Source organism: Gouania willdenowi, chromosome 1 (assembly GCF_900634775.1).
Source record: "Gouania willdenowi chromosome 1, fGouWil2.1, whole genome shotgun sequence".
NCBI lineage: Eukaryota > Metazoa > Chordata > Actinopteri > Blenniiformes > Gobiesocidae > Gouania > Gouania willdenowi.
Window position 1 is genome coordinate 41909965 of NC_041044.1, and position 21326 is coordinate 41931290.

A 21326-nucleotide genomic window follows, 5' to 3' on the forward strand; every position below is an offset into this window, starting at 1 on the left:
GTGTGTGTGCGTGGGTAGGGGGGTCGGAGGATACATGACTAATTGGGGTGTAATGGTAGGTTTTGAGTAGGACTGACAGTAAGGGAGAGAAACAGCAGTTTGGATCTTTGATTTAGCAGTTTTACAGATGAGGAAGCACAAAGACGTCAAGCTGAGCACAGAGCACACACACACACGCATACACACACAACAGAGTGGAGTGTACGGTTCAGTTACACACATCACAGTTAGTGTGCTGTTAAATACCACATCTTTAAGAGATCAAAACAACTCTGAACACAAAAGTCAGGCATATTACCATATTTAATCTCTTCAGTACACTCAAATATTATTTATTTATCCATTATTTACCAAATTAAATCACATTGAGATCTAAATCTATTTTCTTTTAAATAAGACTTCTATATTTCTCTGTGATTTTCCTTTAAAGTAAAGTCACCCTGTGAATTATCCAAACTTCTCCTGAAAGCTCTTTGGTCTATTGCAGGGGTGCCCACATTTTTTCCATTGAAGGGCCAAAAATTAATCGAGTTAATAGAGTTCCGCGGGTCAAAACATTCATGTTCCAGTTCATGACATTAAATATGCAAATAACATAGCTGTGTACAATGAACTGGTCTGAGAAGTTTTGAATTCAAAGAACGCTTTTCTTTATTGTGTTTCATGGCATAAAAATATGAAACATCTAAAAGTCTTCAAAGACAAATTCAACCAAATAGGACACAACATACATACCCCGCCCATACGATCAAAACACTACATTTTCCCTGCCTGAAAAAATATGTAATCAGACCTTTTATATAGCGCTTTTCAAAGAAAACTCTTAACAGGAAGCTTTAGATATTTTTTCTTATACAGGCAAATCACTGTACTGTATTAGATCATTTTTAATATTTAAAAAAATATTCATACATTTTGGGCCAATAATTCTGGGCAATTTATGTGGGCAGCGGGCCAAAATAAATCAGGCCCCAAATAGGACGGCCATGGTCTATTGTATGTGTTGTTTTTGTGGTAATGTTAACATCTGTTAAAATAAAACTAAGTGTGTATTCACACTGTTGAATCTTAACGCAAGATATACACAATGAGGATTTTCTAAACCACCAATCTTCCCGAAGTCAAAAATCTGGTGTGAGCAAACGAGATCTAACAACGTGACCTAAAATTTCATTCCAAGCACCTCAGGAAGTTCCGACCTCCGACTTGAAAAAATATTTTGAAACACCACCTGAAGTCGGAATTCCTACTTGGCAAAGTTGTAAAAAACAAACTCCAGCCATGTTTGAAATATTTTGATCTGCTGCCGCTGAACTCCACGATCAATGTTTTCACCTCAGAAATGCCAAGTTCTGTGTCAACTTGAACTTATCATTACGTGTTTCACAGTCAGCTAGCTTGTTAAAGAGCTACAATCTGTCATGTGACTGAAGAAAGCGGACGACTCCCTTATCATGACCTTGAGATTTGTGACATGGAACTAAATGTAGCCGATCAAGAAACAAGCTAGCTGACAAACACTAAATCGTCCTGCCCGAGTTTTAAATTCTGTTCTTCTCCGCGTCGAAATATCGAAAAACCATGGCTGACTGTACCACGACTTCAGGTTGCGTTCCAAGTAACTTTTTCAAGTAGGAGGTCTGAAAATCCTGAGCATTAGATCCCATAGTTAGATCGCGTTTGATCACGTGACATTTCAGTGATGGGACAGAATGGTTGTGTGTGTGGTGTGTTAACATTATTGGAGCAAACACACAGTGTACAATCAAAACTGTTCTTTGCCAGATTTTTTATCTTCGTGGGTGGAGTCTGTTCAGATCAAGTATCTTTTCAAAGATTTAAAAAACCCTTATATGTGAACCCTACCTTACACAGGGAACTATACTACGGAGCTGCTTTCTGACTCAACACGGTGGTTGTACTTGTGAGAATGAGTTCTTACAGAAACCACCGCCGGCTCCCTTTCCACCGCTCCCCTCAGGCAGGTTGATCTCACTGAACCACACCTCTGAATAATGAGGGGGTTTGATCCCAGGCTGAATGACGTGGGTGTTATCCTCTGAGCGGAAAGGTGCCTCGTCACCCCTTCAGGAGTATCACATCTTCTGTCCACACCTTACAAAATGCCATACATCGGCCTCAAGGTTCACTGTGCGTTCTATACTGCCCAAGATATTAGAGGCCATTGTTTTTCATAAACAATCCCAAAGTAAAATCCTTGTGGATGGCTAATATCTACACTTTTTAAGCCCTAATGGTTTCAGCACAGCTCTACAGAACTAAGTTGTGATATAAGAGCCAGAGGACAGAGGAAACACACACACACACACACACACACAGCGTGCAGCTTTTGTTGCAACTTGACAACATGTCTGACAGTACATTGCTACTACACAGATGATTGAAGTACCTTGTGAACACATTGGGCGCCTTTGTGATGAGAGGCGTCCGTGTGGAGGAAGTGGTGTATGAGCTGCAATAAAAACCCAAAGTGTCACTTTAAAAAATTTACACCGACGCTACTTTTCAATAAATAATTTCTTGTTGGCTGTAAGATGATGACTGGTATGGAAATGACACATCAGCGCGAAGCATCACGTTCTGTTTAGATGGTTTCAGTTTGAGGTTCAGACTGGAAAGTTTAGTTTTGAATATGTAGCAACTTGTCTTTGAGTTGATCCAAAAAACTAAAGAACAAACACTTTATGTGCATATTTGTGCTGCCAAACAGGCAGGTGGGACACCCACAGTAAAATGTTACTGATGTAGTGATTGGGAGGTTTGAATTATCAAATTATGCAGTGCATCTTCAGAGTAGCTCTGGATTTCATTGTGTTCAAACTGTGCTCTGTTTAATGCAGGATAGCTGTGACTTTATAAGGTTGTACTTTCTGGGAGGAATAGTCTAACTTCTAATTACCATTTAACATAATAAACTTTACAAACTACGACACTGTTGGTAAAGAAACAAGGGAACTGCTGAAAAAACTAATTTTTTTTCTAAATAGTTTTGTATTAAATCTTTGTTATATGCACTAAATATTTATGTGTGTACGACAAAATACAGCTTTTTTTTTTTTTTTTTTTTTTTAACAAAACAAGCCCAATAACTGACCACATTGGTTTATCTCCATATTGGTACAGTAAATATTATTTCGAGCTGGGTTTAGAAAAGCAAAGTATTTCCATCAGGCAACAATACATTCATAATACTTGAGTACAAAACAGCCTAAATCAGGACTTTTGAAACAATAATTATTCAGTATAGCACTTCAGCTGACAGAAACCATTAATAGTGAACAGTGCTAACAAATGTGCATTTCCTTTGCAATACAAGTGATAATAAATGATGTAAAGCAGAGCCGATCGATCGCGTTAATTGCAGAAAAAGAATGGAATTCACTTCAATTTCATATTTTATTTGAACAAAATCAGGCAGAAATGGCAAAATAATAGAGAATAAACCCTCACATGCATGTTTGGGGACAATTTCACACATTTACATGATATTTTCCCCCATAAACCAAATGTCTGAATGTCTAGAAAGCTCAGCAAATGTCAAATCTCATGCAACATAATCTTGCATTTTTTCAACGGTATTAATATAATATAGGATTAATAACAATAGTTAACAAATAATCCTATTAAACATGTTTGGCAAAATGTCGGGAAGTTTAGTGAACATCTAATTAAGAAAAGCCAATTCAGGTAAAATGGGAAAACTATTACGTAAATGGCAAAATGTTATTGTTATTTTCTATTTGTGAAACGTGATGTCATATCACTGTTTATATTAAGAAATAACATTACACAATATTATTTTTTAGTGTTAAAAAAAAAGGGAATTAACACCTTTCCAAACCATAATTTCTAGGTAGCATCATAATGCTACGTTCAGCTGCTGCAATGATCTGTGGTCGACACACTTCTTCAGTATGTCAAACAAAAAGATGATTTATTACAAATAATAAATGTTGCAATTCACGTGAAGCTGACAGGACCATTATTAGTGAATAGTGCAAACAAATGTGCATTTTATGTATTTTATTTGAACATAATCAGTTGGAAATGGCAAAATAACAGGGAATAAACCCTCACATTCACATTGTGGGACAATATCACACATTTACACGATATTTTCCTCCATTAAAATGAGAGGCTGAATAACTAGAAAGCTCAACTCTCATACGCATGCTACATGTGTTTTTTCAGCTTTTCTGATGCATATGTAAGAATATAGGATTAATAACAATAGTTAACTCAATTAATCATATTAAGCATGTTTGGCACAATTTTGGGAAGTTTAGCAGACGGTGATGAGATCTAATTAAGGAAAGCCGATTAAAGTAAAACGGGAAAACTGTGATGTCATATCACTGTTAAGAAATAACAATAGTGTGATTAAAAAAGTGGAAATTATAAACTCTAATATCTAGTTAAACTTCTTCTCACAGATTCTTCAGTGTGTCAAACAAAAAGTCGATTTATTACAAATAAAAAAAGTTGCAATTCCAGTGTGAAGGTCAGTATCAGTACTAGCCTGAATCTAAACACACTTTGATAAGATACGAATGTGTGAGTGTGGTTTCTGACTCAGAGCTGGATGTGGTTGTGTGAGGGAGTCCGAGTCAGTGTGACTCAGTGCAGTGAGTCTGAACTATAGAGGAATGAATCACTTTGTGGTTGTGCTGGTACTGAGTTGGAGGATGGAGCCTAAATATGTTACATGTGTGCAGTAAATTCAATTCCAACTTGTAATGCCAAGTAAGACAATAATCTCAGTGTGATTGAGTTTTAATTTTTTAAAGGGATCCCCCACTGTTTTCACAAGTTTGGCCTAAAATCTTTAAAAATGTCCTTATTAGAAGTTATTTTGCATCATATTCACTTTCTTAATGCGACTACTTCACTGTTTTAGAGCCTGTGTTAACAGTTCATGATTTATTCAATTAACTTCAGCCATCAGAGCATCAGCCGCGCACTGTTAAGTGTGAGTAAAGGCCCGTTAGGAGAGCTCTTCTTCTATGCTTCATTGTCTACTACCGGAACTGTTGAGGTCACATTTTTTTTTCTGTTTTTATTCCCTTTTGGTCAACAAAAGAGGGTTACATCAGCATCTTTAACTTTTTATGTTGTCATTTTGACTGAAAAAGCTTCCAAACGGTCTAAAAATCAGGCTGAATGTTTCACTCCAATAGAAAACAATGGGATGTTTACAGGCAGTGGGGCCGCGTGACATCACCAATCAAGATGGCGGAACACAGGCTCTAAAACTGTAAAGTAGTCAAATGTTTAAAAGGCAATGAAATTATTTTGGTGCATGATAATGTGTTTTGTTAGACATAGATCTTCTGATAAGGACATTTCCACGATTTTAGGCCAGACTTGTAAAAACAGTGGAGGATCCCTTTTAATAATAATTTATATGTAACCTTATGATGTCTTAAAATCTGCTTTGTAAATTTTCCAGGTTTCTTTGTCAGTCAAAAGGTGAATTTATCTATGAAATGAATGTGTTTACGACGTGTGCACCCCTTTAAAGCTCTAAATCACGATAGAAATGTTTTGTTTCATCACTAAAATAATAAGATATTTAAGCACGTGTTTGTTAAAATGTATTCTGGCAGCCTTTTTATTTGGTTACTCAGTCTACTATTAAGTGTTTCAGAATGGAAATATATGCATTAAACATTTTTATAACACAGGTCATGTATCACCCACACGCACCGTCTCGACAAAACGGAAACTCTACAGCAGTGGAAACAGTGGACATCAGAAGTAGTGTTACGTGAATCACCGTGACTAACGGGGCACCCTTTACAGCATGCGTGAGCTGGAACCCCCCCACCCCCACCCCCCAGGCCCATAGGGACAGAGAAGGACTAATGCAGCAGAAAAAAAGCTGGCAACCAGATGTGAAGCTGCTGAAGGTAAAGTCACTCCAGTTTGTGTGAAAATCAATCCACGAGTACGCCTTAAAAGCCACTAAAAAAAGATGTCAGTCATGTGGACGGTTTTAATGTGTGAGCAGTAGCTGGTATAGCTAAAGTCTGCACTAAAACAACGTAATCCCATTCATGTGATTGCAGCCAGATGTGAAAAACCATTGGTTGCTGTATGTTCAATATGAGAGGAAAAGAACTGGACCCAGCATCTCTTTAAAGAGCACAGGTGAAAGTAATAGATTACAATTATTCACGTTACTGTAACTGAGTTGATTTTATGGGTACTTGTGGTGGCCACACTAAGAGGGAAGGGGCGGAGCCTATGCAAATGCCACGTGCACGTCAGTGACCAGAGACCCTTGTCATGTCGGAGGCATGCCCCCGCGCTTTCCGAAAATGTATAGGTCATAGTACTCAAAAAGGGGGAAACATTGTTATTGTGCTGGAATATTATTCTTTGTTTGATTGTTTGTTTGATTGTTTGTTTCCCGGTGTCGGAAACAACTCGCCTACTTTTCACCCACTGAATCATTATGTAGAGTCTCAAAAATTCAGACAAAATTAAATTGCGCGCCTCTCTAATTTCTGGCTATTTCCAATTTAAAAACAGGAAAAATCTGACGCGCCAGTGCCCCCAAGTACGCCAAAAATGCATTATGAGATAGGAACTGCCAAAAAAATTAATGAATCGTAGAATCATGACTTCTGACACAGAAGTAGACCATGACAAGACAAGTAAAAAATAATATTAAAACCACGCCAAAAAATACACAGGAAGTCCAGAATCTTGAATTGAAAATTGCCAAATAGCTATTTTCGCTCATGTTGTATTTTAACGCATTTCTCCCAGAACGTTTTACAGACAGGGTTCAAAAGCGCTGGAGGTCCTCTCGTGTGTGCAGGGCGGAGCTGTGAATTTTGGCCAAAAATGACAAAATATTCAATCTTTGGAAAATGCTCCCATTTGCACATACAAAGTCCGATTTGCGTCAAATGTGACTCAGTTGTTAAACTCTCAGCCCCAAAAGAACATGTGGTAAAACAGACTGACGCGTTAGCGCCCTCTACAGAGTTAACGCACTCCTCCGAGGGCGTTTCACTGACGGGCTCAAAATCGCTGGAGATCATCTAGAGAAGTGGGACACCAAACGTTATCTATAGATTTTTGATAACTTAAAATTTGCATTTTATGAAAATGCTCCCATTTGCACATACAAACTTTGATTTGCGTCACATGTGAATCAGTTGTTAACCCCCGGCCCTAAACCAGCTCAATGTGGAAATTGGCACGTTCGCGCCCTCTACAGAGTGAAGACAATTTAATACGTGGGGGGAAAAAAAAAATGCTTCATTGTTTGGAATTTTTCACAAACTTCTGTTTTGGCCTCTCGACCAAAAAAGTCAATGAGACGCATGCTTTATTTTTTATGGTGTTATTTTGTATCAAGATACTCTCCATTTTGTGTTAATAGAAAATTGGCCAAATCTTGAAGATCAGCAGCTCAAACTTTAAAGGGGACATATCATGGTTTTAAATCCTTCCTTTTTACATATAAATCATACAGTTGTGGTCTATATGAAGCAGAACTGCAATGCTTGGGTCTGAATTCCTCATTATTATAGCTCCACCCCTTTTCTACCCCTTTTCTGATGTGCTTCTGAGAGCAACTCGTTTTGGTGCTGTCTCTTTAAATGCAAATGAGACACTTCATACCCCGCCCCCTCTTCAGGTGACACTCGGTTCAACTCCACCCTGTTCGGCCATTTTTGTAGTTTGATAGAAGAGATACGGCTATGTAGCGGAGCATAAACTTTTTATTCAGAGGTTATTTACAAAATGTCAACAACAAAAGACTTGTCCATCCAGCCTTACATGTTTGAGCCAGAGTCTGACCCGGCGGAGCGAGATGAAAATGAAGATGATGAGCCTGCAGAACCCTAACAAGTGAGCTAACACAAGCGCCGAGCTAACGCTAGCGCCAAGCTAACGTCACGAAATGCATTTCAATACAGGCTTTTCGGAGACAAAAACGGCAAAATGAAATGACTAATGAAAACTTTAGACTTAAATTAAACCACGTAGGCCATATCATCAAGGATCTAAAACAAGCACACAGCGCTAACATATGAAGACGGTGCAACTGCTAATGCTAACAAAACAATGACAGGGACGTCTTATCATCACACTTTTTAGCGTTATTTACAGCTTACCGAAGTGCTCTGTTCGTCGTCTCCAAAGATAGAAGGAATTGACCCTCAATCAGACAAAGTTTTTTGGCAAATCCTTCTTCATACTGGTGGAGGTTGATGAAGCAGTCATCCTTGAAGTGCTTCGCGCACACAAAAATGACCTTACCCACAGATGTGGGTAGATTTCCGTGAAAAATAAAACTAATAATACAATAATAATATAAAATTCACTGTTATATTATGTCTTTATATTAACTTGAGGTAGTGCATCAAAGGCGGCGCAGCAACGTCAAGGGTCGTTTGTTGCCACTTGTGACTATATTTGTACTTGTACTTAAACACATTAAAAGAAGTAATTTGTTACATTTCTACATCCAACAGTTACTGAGTAAATTATATATTTTTTTGTTTTAAAATGATCAATGGTCTTTGTGAAACTACAAAAAATGAAATATTTTTTAGAGTTCATAAATGTACAGTAGCTATACAGTAGTATCATTTTTTATTAATTTTTTTAATTGAATTAATTGGTCTTATTTTATTTTTTTAAATAATTATATATTTTGAGAAATCTTTTATTTTATACAGATGCCTTTGTGGAAAATAAATTAAGATTTTGTCTCTTTTTAAGTTTATACATGAGATGAGGTGGACTGGTGTCCATTTTTGGAAGTTTTATTTGGCCACTTTTCATTTAAATAAGCTAATTTTTACCCAATAAATAAAATTGGTTACATTTTTCCCTACATTTTGCTTCTTTTTGTTCCACATTTTTGTCCTTTTTTTTTTTTTTTTTTTTTACTATTGTTGCCACATTTTGCTCATTTAAGCTACCCTTTGCCATTACACACCACCTGGTTCCTCTTTATTTGCCCATTTTTTGACCACTCTTGACTGCTTTTGGCCCATTTTATTAACTTTAAACTTTTCTTCCTACGTTTTTGCCACTGTTGGACCATTTCTGGCCACCTGTTACCATGTCTGCCTGCACTTACTTGTCAAAAACCAAAAAAAAAAAAACACACATCGCGGACTGGCCCACGTCGGATCGATGGCTGACTGGGACGATGCCCGGTATGCCAGATGGCCAGTACACCCCTGGCAAGAGATGTTTACTGTATGCAAGCCAAGCGTGGAATGATTTATTACCACAAATAAACATAAGTAACTAGTAACTTTTACTTTGAGTAAAATCTAATTGAGCTACTTTTTACTTGTATTTGATTACAATTGTAATGACGTAACAGGTGGACCTGATGGTTTCCTCCTCCTCCCAGTCTAACGTGTATTGTTTGCATCACAGCTTCTGGCTCCTTCTGTTCTAGATCATAGAGCTGTCGTCCCCTCTGTCGTCTTAAAGCATCATTCACATCGTTTGGCACAAATGCATTGGCCTCAGGCGGGACACACACGTGCACACACACACGCACGCGCACACACACACAGAGAGAAGAAAATGCAGTCATTTTACTAATAAATTACGTGTGTGTGGCTGTGCCATATGTAGGGCCCAATAAAATCTGTTTTATTTTTTTCCAAATTCCATTTTATTTTTCCCCAAATTCCATTTTTTCCACTTAAATTTCTTTAATTCCATTTTATTTTTAGAAATATTTATCATCTTTTAAAGAAAACATTAGTTTTTAACTCCTGTGAGGAAACACAATAATTACTAATAAATAAAAAAACCCAAACAAAAAATGTACGTCAAAAATAAAGTGAGATACAATTAAAATGCAGATATAAGTTGTAGTGACATATTTAAATATTTATATGTCATATAAAGATGTATGAGAACTGCATAAATGTCACCCAATTTCCTCTCAGGGATCAATGATTTACTGAATCTGATCAGGTTTATTGATTAAGTTTTGATCAACTTAGTTTAAATGAACCTAATTTAAATGATCCTATCTTCTGTAGTTCTGATGAAATGTTGTTAGAATGTAACATTCTAATAACGTTGCTCCAACAAACTTTTGTTTTGTAAACCGGAAGTTCCCACTGAAACGGTTGTACTTGAGGTAACTTGCTGACTGTGAATGTGTAGCTACGACTCTACAAGGCAAAAGGCTGGAATAAAAAGAACTAAAGGACGACACGGAGATAACAGTTCAAACACTGAGCAGGGAAAGATGATTAAAGCAGATCACGTTTTCACGGAGCGCCGCTGCGATAAATGAAAAACGAGCAGAGCTACACAGGCACAGCAAAGTTAAACGGGCACTGGTGACTCTGTATTTAGGAGTCAGTGATGATTTGTGTTGTTTTCGACAGTGTTTGTGGTGATTTAAGATGAGTTTAACGCAGTCAGGACAGGAGGAGGAGGGCGGTGCACCTAATAAACGGTCCCCGGAAACATTTCCCCATAAAAAAAAACATTCTTTGCCCCACGGTGACAGGGCTTCATGCTGATTTTGTCCATTTCCGTGTTTATCTGTTTTCATTGGTCGATTCTGTGAATCTGTCCGCGATTCCGTTAACGCGGATTTTATAGGGCCCTACATGTGAGAGCTACTTCCTGAATGTGAAGCACACAGAGGTCAAAGGTCAGCAGTGTGGGCTGAAGGGTCGGTGGACTGACATGGAAATCGCTGGAGGTCTGAGAACTTCATTAAAAGTTCACTTATCCATTAATGAGTGCAGCACTGAACTGCTGAGGATTTCTGTACAACTAGGTTTCACCATCCAACAAACAATTATTCCTAAAGACCCCAAGGTTGAGAACACAGTGGTCCACTAGAGGTTCTCAACCTCGGGGTAGGGACCCCATTTTTGCTTATTTTTACCCTTTGTTTGCAACGACACCAAACTTGCCATATTTTAACCTATTTTCATCACTTTTTCTTGCCATATTTTTGCTCCTTTTAATGTATTTTTACTACATTATTCCCATTTCTGACACTTCTAGCAAATATCAATGCTTTTTTCTGCACATTTTTTCCACTTTTAAGACAGTTTAGGCACTTATAAACTAGAGATGTCCCAATACAACATTTTCACTTTTGATAATATATCGATATTGCAGCCTTGCATATCGGCCGACACCGATATTGATACGATACTATATCAGCACGGATCATACATACTTTTATTACTTATTCTGTAGTGTGGAATGTTAGAAAAGGCTTGATCAAGTGATGTTAGTGAACCACAGTCATCTATTGATAGAAGTACTGGAGCGGAACATTTTATCAGAAAGCTTATATCGGCGATTTTAGATGCAGTCCGATAAAATCCGATATTCGTTTTCTGGCTGATATCGGACCAAAATCTGATATCAATATCAAATCGGGACACTTCTATTATAAACCCTTTCCACCACTTTTTCACCTAATGTCACATATGTTGACCCATTGTTGTCACTTTTAACCTCTTTTCACCATATTTCATGCTTATTTTTTTCCAATTTAACCACAATTTGTCAAATCCATTATTTGCCTGTTTAAACAAACTGTTCCTACTTTTTTCCGCAACTTTTAAGCCAATATTGACACTTTTGAACACTTTAACCACTTTTTCTGTCCGTTTTTTGGCTACTATAATTACTAACAAATTTCTGTGGTTTTTTAAATCCCATTTCACCATTTTTGGTCACTTTTAACCCATTTTTATTTCTGATTAAAACAAGGATTCACATATTTAAGATGACTATACTAGGGTGCAAATAATAATAAACTTCCTGGATAACAGTGGATATTCCATTTTTTCAAACATGTGTTTGTTTTCTCAGTGTCGGAGACGGTGGATATTATTCAGACAAATAAATAAATGTGATTATCCCAGATTCTTAGAACTGATCATGTTTAGCTGCTCTGAACACACAGTGTATCCTGACGTTAAAAGGCGATCACCTTCTAATCTGCACCGAGTTAAAGAGAAACATTTATGCAGGAAATGATAAAATCATCACAGTGACCTGGGAGCACCCGGAAAAACACATTTAGCAGGAATGAAAAACACACTGTGTAACCATAGCGACGCAGAACGGAGAAGCTGGACAGTGATGTCACTGGTAGACCATTAGTGTACAAACATAGGCAATTTTAAAAACACATAATACAAATATTAGATAGATATGTGGATGATAAGTAGCAGTTTGAGTCAGGACAAAAATATGATGCAGTGTTTTTCAACCTCGAAATGTCTAGTAATGGGTAAAAAAAAAAAAAAAAAAAAAAAAAAACATTAAAATGATATTTCAAAATGTTTAAATACACACAAACAAAACGCAATATAAAAATATTTGAGGTAGTGCACGTTTATTTGTAACGCACTATTAACAAACATGATCAAAAACTAGTTCTGGAGCGAGAAAAAAGTTTATCAAAATGGGGTCACGACCCAAAAACGGTTGGGAACCACAGACATCATGGTTAGAAAAATAATGGAAATAATGCGTTTTTTTCTGTGAGTGAGTTGGGTTTTTAATGCATAAAAAATCTGTATTATATACATGACTAATATATTTTGTATGTTTAAAAAAAAAAAAAAAAAAAAAAAAAAAGAGCCTATAATTTACTATTGGTTATTATAATATAAGAACCATTGGTCCCTGAACAGATGGTGATTGATTTTAAAATTACTCAGAAATTTAAAAAAAATTGTAATAAAAACTTAAGTGGAGATTGTGATGTAAAAAAAATAAATTTATAATAACTTTTTTCAAATAATTTTACACATGGGTGATTTTATTTTTTTATGATGACTATACCATCTTTGTTTTTGCTGTTTTGTATGTGTTCGAAATTAATAAATAAAAAATAAAAATGTATTTATCGAGTGGTTATGAAACCCATTAATTTTAGGGAATTTTTGCAAATTAAAATACAATCCAAGTTGGTGATTTTTCACAAAAAATGTGTTGGTTTACATGCTAATAAAAAGAAAATGTTTCATTATTTAAAGAAATGCAAGGGCTTTATTGTGCTTTTGTCACTAATATCGTGAAATTATTTCTGTTTTGGGTCCAGAACTGAAATTGTGTTTTTAAAAAGACTAATATAATCTTTCTATTGTTTCACTTTGCACCTGCAGAGATGCATCAGGCTGGTAGGACACTTACTGTAGATACAGTGAGTAAAGTCCTGTTTAAACCTGCTGTGTAGCGTAGCGAGGATACAGTGACTGACTGTGTATGGCACAACGTGTCAAATCACTGAGCATCAGCTCCACTTATTATCTACTGGTTACACAGTGACTGTAGAGTGTGAGCTCGAAACATCACCTCCCTGGAGACTAATAGAAGAATAAAGCTCTCGGAATGAGAAATCCATCCTCTGATGAATATTTAAAGCCAAAGTATTTGGAAAAACATTCAAACATTGTGTGTAATCTCGTCTGTTATCTGAGTTGTGTCTGTGTCTCCTGCTCTGATAAAAACTCCTGATGTGATGATGACCTTAATCGGAGAACACACTCATCATAAACTACTCATCACATCAGCGTTGTTGTGTTTCATTTTTTTATATGTTTATTTTTTGCCTTGCAGAGGTGAAACTAACGGATTGCAAGTACTCGCGTTACTGTTTTTTAGTATTTTTCTAAATCAGTAATTTTACCTGCACTTCAGTACATTTTAAAAGAAGTAATTTGTTACATTTCTACACCCAACATGTCGGAAATGAACTGAATAAATAAATAAATAAATAACTAACTGAGTAAATTCATATTTTTATTTATTTATTTTTTTTGTTTTAAAATTATCAATGGACATCGTGAAACTATAAAAACATTAAATGACCAGACAACAATCTTAGCGTGAATAAATCTATTCAGGAGCCACGAAATCAGTGCTTTTCAACCATGGGGTCGGGACCCCACATGGGGTCGCCTGGAATTCCTGAAAAATCTTAATTCATTTTTGAATTTTTTAATTATATATTTTTTAAAAGATTTAAAAAAAAAAAATACAAACTTGAACAACTGTATTTACATACTTTCACTTTGTGAATATATATCTGAGCTCAAACATGAATAAAAACTAATTCTAGAAGAAGAAAAAAATGTCTTTTAGGGTCGCCAGAAATTATTGATCTCAAAATAGGGTCACGATCCAAAAAAAGGTAGTGAACCACTGCACTAAATACTGTTTCATTCCACTAATTTACTAAATGAGGTTCTTTAAAATGTGTGTTATCGCCATCATTTTGCTCTATGATTGTTTTAAAATAATTTTTTAAGCAAAATGCTTTAGTGGGACCAAAGGGGGGACTTGGATTCAGAAATGGGAGAAAACCACTGCACTAAGCCTGCAAGTTCGCCCACTTCCAACTTCATGAATTACACGTGTGTGTCAGAGCTGGGCGATGTATCGATATTTAAGATATATTGAGTTTTCTATTTCGGCGATATAGAAAATTGCAATACTGCCTAGAATTACAAATATTGCTTATATTGATAAATTTATTTTTAGCTTATTTTATATTGAAATACTCGTTTTAGGAGTCATTGTTTTCACTACGTCTCAGAACAGCATGAAAAGCACAGTTACTGGAGATGATCACTGAGTGTGTCCTAACCCAGACCTTCCTCTGAACAAGCCACACAACAGAACTCACTCACACATGCTGTCCCTTAGAGCAGAAAAAAAAGGAGAAAAAGCCAAAAGTGGCACATTTTGTGGAACTGTTTGTTAATAGATGTGCCTGTGCGGCATTTTTGAACGACAAATTAAACCCAGGAATTCTCTTTCTGGTCTGACTTCATTTTAATAATTTTCAAGATTTATATCGTATATATCGGCATTTTGAGAAAAAAAATATTGAGATATGAATTTTGGTCCATATCGCCCAGCCCTAGTGTGTGTGTGTGTGTGTGTGTGTGCGTGTGCGTGTGCGTGTGTGTGTGTGTGTCAGACACCCCTTCATTTCCAACACTTCCATGACCCCCGTTATAAAGGCCCTGATGTGATGGTGATGTTTGACTCCCACCCTCCACCCCTCAATCCCCTCCATCCCCGCCGATGATGTCTGCTCTCCAGCGGGGATGAGACGTGAACGCAGCGGGACTGTCAGGCGTTCTTACCGGCTGTTGGATGTGTCTGGTCGCCCCTCTCCCCGGCGGCGGGAGATGCTGCGGATGTCGTAGCCGGGAATGGTCGCTGCCAGCGGCTTTGTTCCCCGCCACCGAGTCCCTCTTCCCCCGCACGCTGGAGCCTCCGTTCTCCCCGTCCTCTCCGGAGTCGAGGGTGCTGAAGTTCCACACGATCAGCGTCTGCACCAGCAGCACCGTCAGGGCTGCGATCAGCGCCGACCGGGACCGCCTGGCCAACCGGCGAGCGCACAAGCCGCCGACCATCTTCACACACCGGGGGCTGCACGGAGCTGGAGGACCGTCCGTGGCTCTGCGCAGCGGTGGAAGTGGAGGGAGGACGAGGTGGCGGTGGTGGTGGTGGTGTGAGGAGGGAGGGTGGGTTTTCACTGGAAGAGAAGCACGGAGCCCCCGTGTGGTGGAGGGATGGCACAGGGCTTCAGTTAAAATCAAGCCAAAAACTCAGAGTGGTTTATAAATTAAAAAAAAAAAATTCACAAACGAATGCATTTTGTTTTGAAAATAAGAAAAGTACCTGTCAAACAAACATGTATGCTTTCGATAAAGCATGTTTTACACAAACAGAACAAGTCCAAAAGGGAAAAAAAAAAACAATCAGAAACTATGCATTTTGTTTGGCAAATAAGAAAAGTACCTATCAAACAAACAGCCATGCTTGTGATACAGCATGTTTTCCACGTACACATAAAGCAAGTCCAAAAAACAACAAAACAACGTTCACAAACAGATGCATTTTGTTTCACAAATAAGAAACATACCTATCAAACAAATACAGCATGTTTTACACATAAAGCAGCATTTCTTCAATTACAAAAATGTTAGCATGGAAACCATCCTAATCTCTTTGTATTATTCAATGTTTAATACCAGCAATTAGTCTGAAAGTGCTCACAAGGCATTGAGTTCTAGGGGCAGGACAAACATGCGCAGTAACCAATAAAATGAAGAGCGGACATGACGACCATATCGCAACAAGTGTAGATCTTTTTCCCTAAATGGAGCAGCAGAGGAAAATGCGTGTAGTAAAGTACAAACTTACTGTTTTAAAACCTCTTGTTGTGCTTTCAATGATATTTTCAGGTATTTTAAAACAGAACAAAGCAGCAGCTCCGAGCGGCTTCTCTGTGGCAGGCGCCATGTTTGTTTGGGCACAGAAAATATTTTGCATGGGTCTGATTGATAAAAATAATTCTTCAAATACAAAAAAAAACCATCAACAAAACACCATTAACAAACAAATGCATTTTGTTTTGCAAATAAGATATGTACCTATCAAACAAACAGCCACATTTTTTACACATACACAAAGCAAAATTTCTTCGATTACGAAAATTCAAGTCCAAAAAAATCCTTCAAGTACAAAAAATAAAAACAATAAATCATCTTTTACAAACTAATGTATTTTGTTTTGCAAATAAGAAACGTACCAATCGAACGAACGGCCATGTTTGAAATTAGAGCTTTGATCGGGCTGAAAAAAGAAGACCCGACCTGGCCCGAGCCCGACAGAACACGACCCGAACTCGTCCGACCCAGATTAAGCCGATGTCTCTTTAAGCATGAACCCGTTTTAACCCAACAAAACGCAAAGAAACGGTCTGAAAAACACATTAACACTATTTTAAATGAGTTTGCCACAGATTACCATCTGATTCTTGATGTAAATTTCAAATTGAATATTAAATTGTTAATTTTTGTATCTTATACAAAGCTAAAACCTAAGGAAACTTGCTGAAGTGAAGGCACTGTATATCTGCACCTCTGCGGCTTCGTTTTCAGACACTTAAGTGTTCCTAATAGAGAAGTTGGCGCACGGGTCCCAAGATAGCTTAACAACTTTGCCTCGAGCAGCTTTTAACTAATTCATTCATCTCAGTGGAATTTTTTGAGGGACCTAAAAAAAAAGTTTTGCAGGGATTATCTTCATTTTTCACAGCAGCCCAGCTGGGATCCGCCTTTTTTTTCTGCAGAGCTGGTGAATGGCTCAAACAGTGCAAATAAGACGGTAATTGTCATCAAGGTGTTGGTTATCTGGTTGACTGTGTTTTTAGTCGCCCTGCTGCCCTCATTTATCACTAAGTCAATGAAGCTGGGAGCACATTATAGGAAGTAAGGATTCGGAGCAGGTTGTTAGCTTTCAAAATAAGACAGTTTACACCCAATGACCAATAGTATTTAGATATTTACTGTAATTAATGTAATTACAAATTTAGGTTTCTACATTTTAATGATTTTATTCAAGGAGTTTTGTGCACCACATTTCTAAAGACATGTAATACCAGGAGATGTCATTTAGTTTAACAGGTATTTTTCCACTTTTGTGTAAAGTTGACTCAATGTTTATAATTTTTCAGAGTAAAGCAAACCTGTGCGAAATCATTGGAATATATTTATTTTAAACGAGGCAACATCACATATACCCTTGGTCTAATTTTGTGCAACAAACAAAGTAAATGCACAAAACAAATGAAAACTAAGCAAAACCTGTATTTGCAAGGCAAATATGTATTTGGCAATTGAAAATTGAAAAAATTGGCAAAAATGACAACCTGTATCTGGATTTGTTGACAAGTTTTTTTTTTTCTTTTCTTTTTACTAATTAAAATAAAATTAATAATGCAGGAAAAACAACTGACTGACCTTGACCTTAATTATGACCTTAAGCAAAGGTCAAGGTCACACATTGAAAGGAATTGTTGTTCAATGGTACCAGTCTGAGCACTGTATCCAAGTTATAAAGAAAAAAGTATTTTTTTTGTTTTTGTGAGGTCATGAACTTTGACCCCTAGCAATCTTTTTACTGGTAGGTCGTACAGCTTTGGTCCAATGAAATAAAATACTTTACTTGAGATGAGCTTTTCATAAAAGTAAGCATCAAACTTGTACAATAAATATTCGTAGAGATATGGACATTTTTGGTTTTTGACACTCAGCACAACCTCTGTTATTAGTGCTGTATTAAAAACCCAGGAGGAGTTCCACAACAAAGAAGTTGCGTAAGAAAAATAATAAGAACACCTACATGTAACAATGTTTTTGGAAATTTTCAATTGTAAAAAAATACAAATATACACATGACCAAAAGAAATGTAAAAATACACACAAAAGGACAACAAACATGAAACAGCAAAAATAAACAAAATGACGGCAATAATTTTACATAATTACAGAAAAAGACAGAATGACAACAAAAAGTACACAAATACTGTATATACAATATGTGGCCCTCGAATAATATTTAGGAAAATAAATGTCGTATAGCCTACTGTATATTTATTGACTCTGGGAATATATGGAATTAATAAAAGTCTGAATATATGAAAGAAAAGTTTGAGTATATATTTAATAGTTAATAGTCTGAATATAGTTAAATATAAAATAAAATCTGATTATAAATAGGTATAATAAAAGTCTAATTATAGATATAATAATAAAAGTAATTATAGATATAATAAAAGTAATTATAGATATAATAACAAAAGTAATATAGATCGAATAATAAAAGTCTGATTATAGATAGATGTAATAATAAAAGTCTGATTATAGATAGATGTAATAATAAAAGTCTGATTATAGATAGATGTAATATTAAAGTTTGATTATAGATACAGTAGATAAATAATACAACTCTGATTATAGATATATAATAAGTCTGATTATAGATAGATATATAACAAAAGCCTGATTATAGATAACTAATCATTCTCACTTAATGAGAAACTTCATTTTACTTAATTTCAAATCGACCGATAAAAATCACTTTGTATTTGTTAGAACAGGCCACAATATTAGAACATGTTTTAGTTTGAATAAAGAACCAAATAACAGGAGCTGTGTTTAAATGTTGATCAGCCTGATTATTTTCCCTGAGGGTGAAACGATGACTGACAGCAAACATGACAGAAATATCCAAACCTTTGCTTTTGATGACGCAGTTCTCACTCAGGGGAAAACGTCCACTTCTTATTGAGAGTTTGTGTAGGAAGCGTCATAAATAGTGCTCAGGTCCTCCACTGACGGGAAACTATTTTTAGTCCAATCACACTTTCTGCTCAGTTCCTCTGAGTGATTCACAGACTGTTATTGAGAACCTTTTCTATAGCTCCAATGACATGGACCAGCATATACAGACACTGTCCAGACGTTATTTCTTCCTACTTCTTCACATTAGATCTGAATATAACGATATAAGGCCTTTACCAGCATGATTTATTAACTAAAACAAGTTCTCTTTGTCTTGTAATGACTAGAAGTAATTAAACTTTTGTAACCTTGAAAATGAGATGAAGTTATTGCATTCACGCTCTGACATGTCAACAGAACTAGACGTGTATCAGCAAATCCAGCTCTTATGCAATTGCCCTTTCATTTAAAAAAGGGTTCACACAGGCTGTGTTGGAAATGGCACCCTACAAACTCAATGAGTATATACTGTCTACTATCTACTCTAAGTATGACTCATTTTATTGATATAGTGCTTTTCACAAATAAAGTCACAAAGTGCTGCACAAGCAAAGGTTAAACTAAAACAACAGCAGCAATATCACAAAACGACAATAAAACACGAGAATTTAAAACAACCTTAGGAACATCACAACAAAAGATCATAAAGTTAAAAGCAAAGCCAGTTTTTAGATGTTTCTTAAGAGTCCACACAGTCAAGCTCACAGAGGGACTGATGTTGGCTATTCTTGATGCTGCCGCCTGGAACGCCAGGTCACCCCAGGTTTTAAAATAAGTCTTTGGGATCATAAAGAGACCCTGGCCTGATGACCGAAGGGTGCGCCCTGAAGTGTAGGGGTACATCAGATCAACTCTCAACTCAACTTTATTTATACAGCGCAAATTACAACAAGTCATCTCAGCAGTGTTTGGAACAACGGCGTTAGGTAATGTGGTTTTTTTTTTTTAACAGTAACGGGGTGATCTAACTAATTACTTTTTACGGCGTTAACGTTACTGAATGTACAATACATTGATTGAATAAACTGTGATCTGAAAACACCTCTGGCTTCATACGCAGCTGTTGTGAGGAGGTGGGTTAAAAACAAGGTGAGCGATTGTGATTGGCTAAGGCGACGTCATGTTCCATGGTAGCCAATCGGAGCCACACACACACACACACACACACACACACACACACACACACACACACACACACACACACACACACACACACACACACACACACACACACACACACACACACACACACACACACACACACACACACACACACACACACACACACACACACACACACACACACACACACACACACACACACACACACACACACACACACCTTTAAATTAATTGTGGTCAAAAACAAGAAAGTACATGTGAAGTGTTCATTATATCCAGGAGTGAAGACTTTGTCCACATCTGTTGTAAACAACTCATATTTGATGAAGCACCTCACAACGACACACACATATAAAAAATCTGAATTATTTGACATAGAGCAACTTTTTTTTTTTTTTAACAGTAACACAAATAATTACTTTCCTTGGTAATGAGTTACTTTTATTATAGAGTAATTCAATTACTTTTTGGAACAAGTAGTGAGTAACAAAACAAAATATAAAGTCCATAGTAAGAAAGAAAAGACCCGACAAGAAGCACATCAACAAGCATTTAGCGACAGTGGGAAGAAAAAACGCCCTTTTTCAGAGGTGGCCGCCGTCTGCCTGTTTTCTCTAATCATTATTAACAAAGTTGAGCTCAGCTCCAGTTGAGGAAAATAAAACCAGTTGAAATGTTGAAGCTCCACCAGGTACAATCAACTATATATCCTGACATTAGCTCAGGAATCACTGGAGCAATCACATCACATCGTGTCGTCAGTCGACCCTCGGACATTAGTACCGCTGCAACCTCAAGTGGATCTAACTGATTTGATGATGGATAAGAAGGACATAGGGTCAGGCCATCCATCTATAACATGAGAAAACACATTTTTACCTGGAGTTTTATTTATTGTAGGAAGGAAGACTACTACTGTCTGGTCTGATGGTAATAAACCTGACACAACTCTAATATTGGTTGGTAAAATAACTCAAAGCTGACAACTATGTTGTTGAGGATGAAATCCCAGCTGGCTTACATTAGAGTAAAGCTTTTAATGAAAGCTGATGC

The 21326-nt window shown here is 36.8% G+C and overlaps 1 protein-coding gene across 1 annotated transcript in view; it reads right to left on the minus strand.

The window, feature by feature from the left end:
* xylt1 (xylosyltransferase I) overlaps positions 1-15434 on the minus strand; it is a 139097-nt gene extending 123663 nt beyond the window's left edge. The window contains exon 1 of the mRNA XM_028446971.1: positions 15162-15434. Coding sequence (XP_028302772.1) covers positions 15162-15434 — 273 coding nt within the window. The remainder of the gene's footprint in view (positions 1-15161) is intronic.
* Between the last annotated feature and the right edge of the window lie 5892 nt (positions 15435-21326).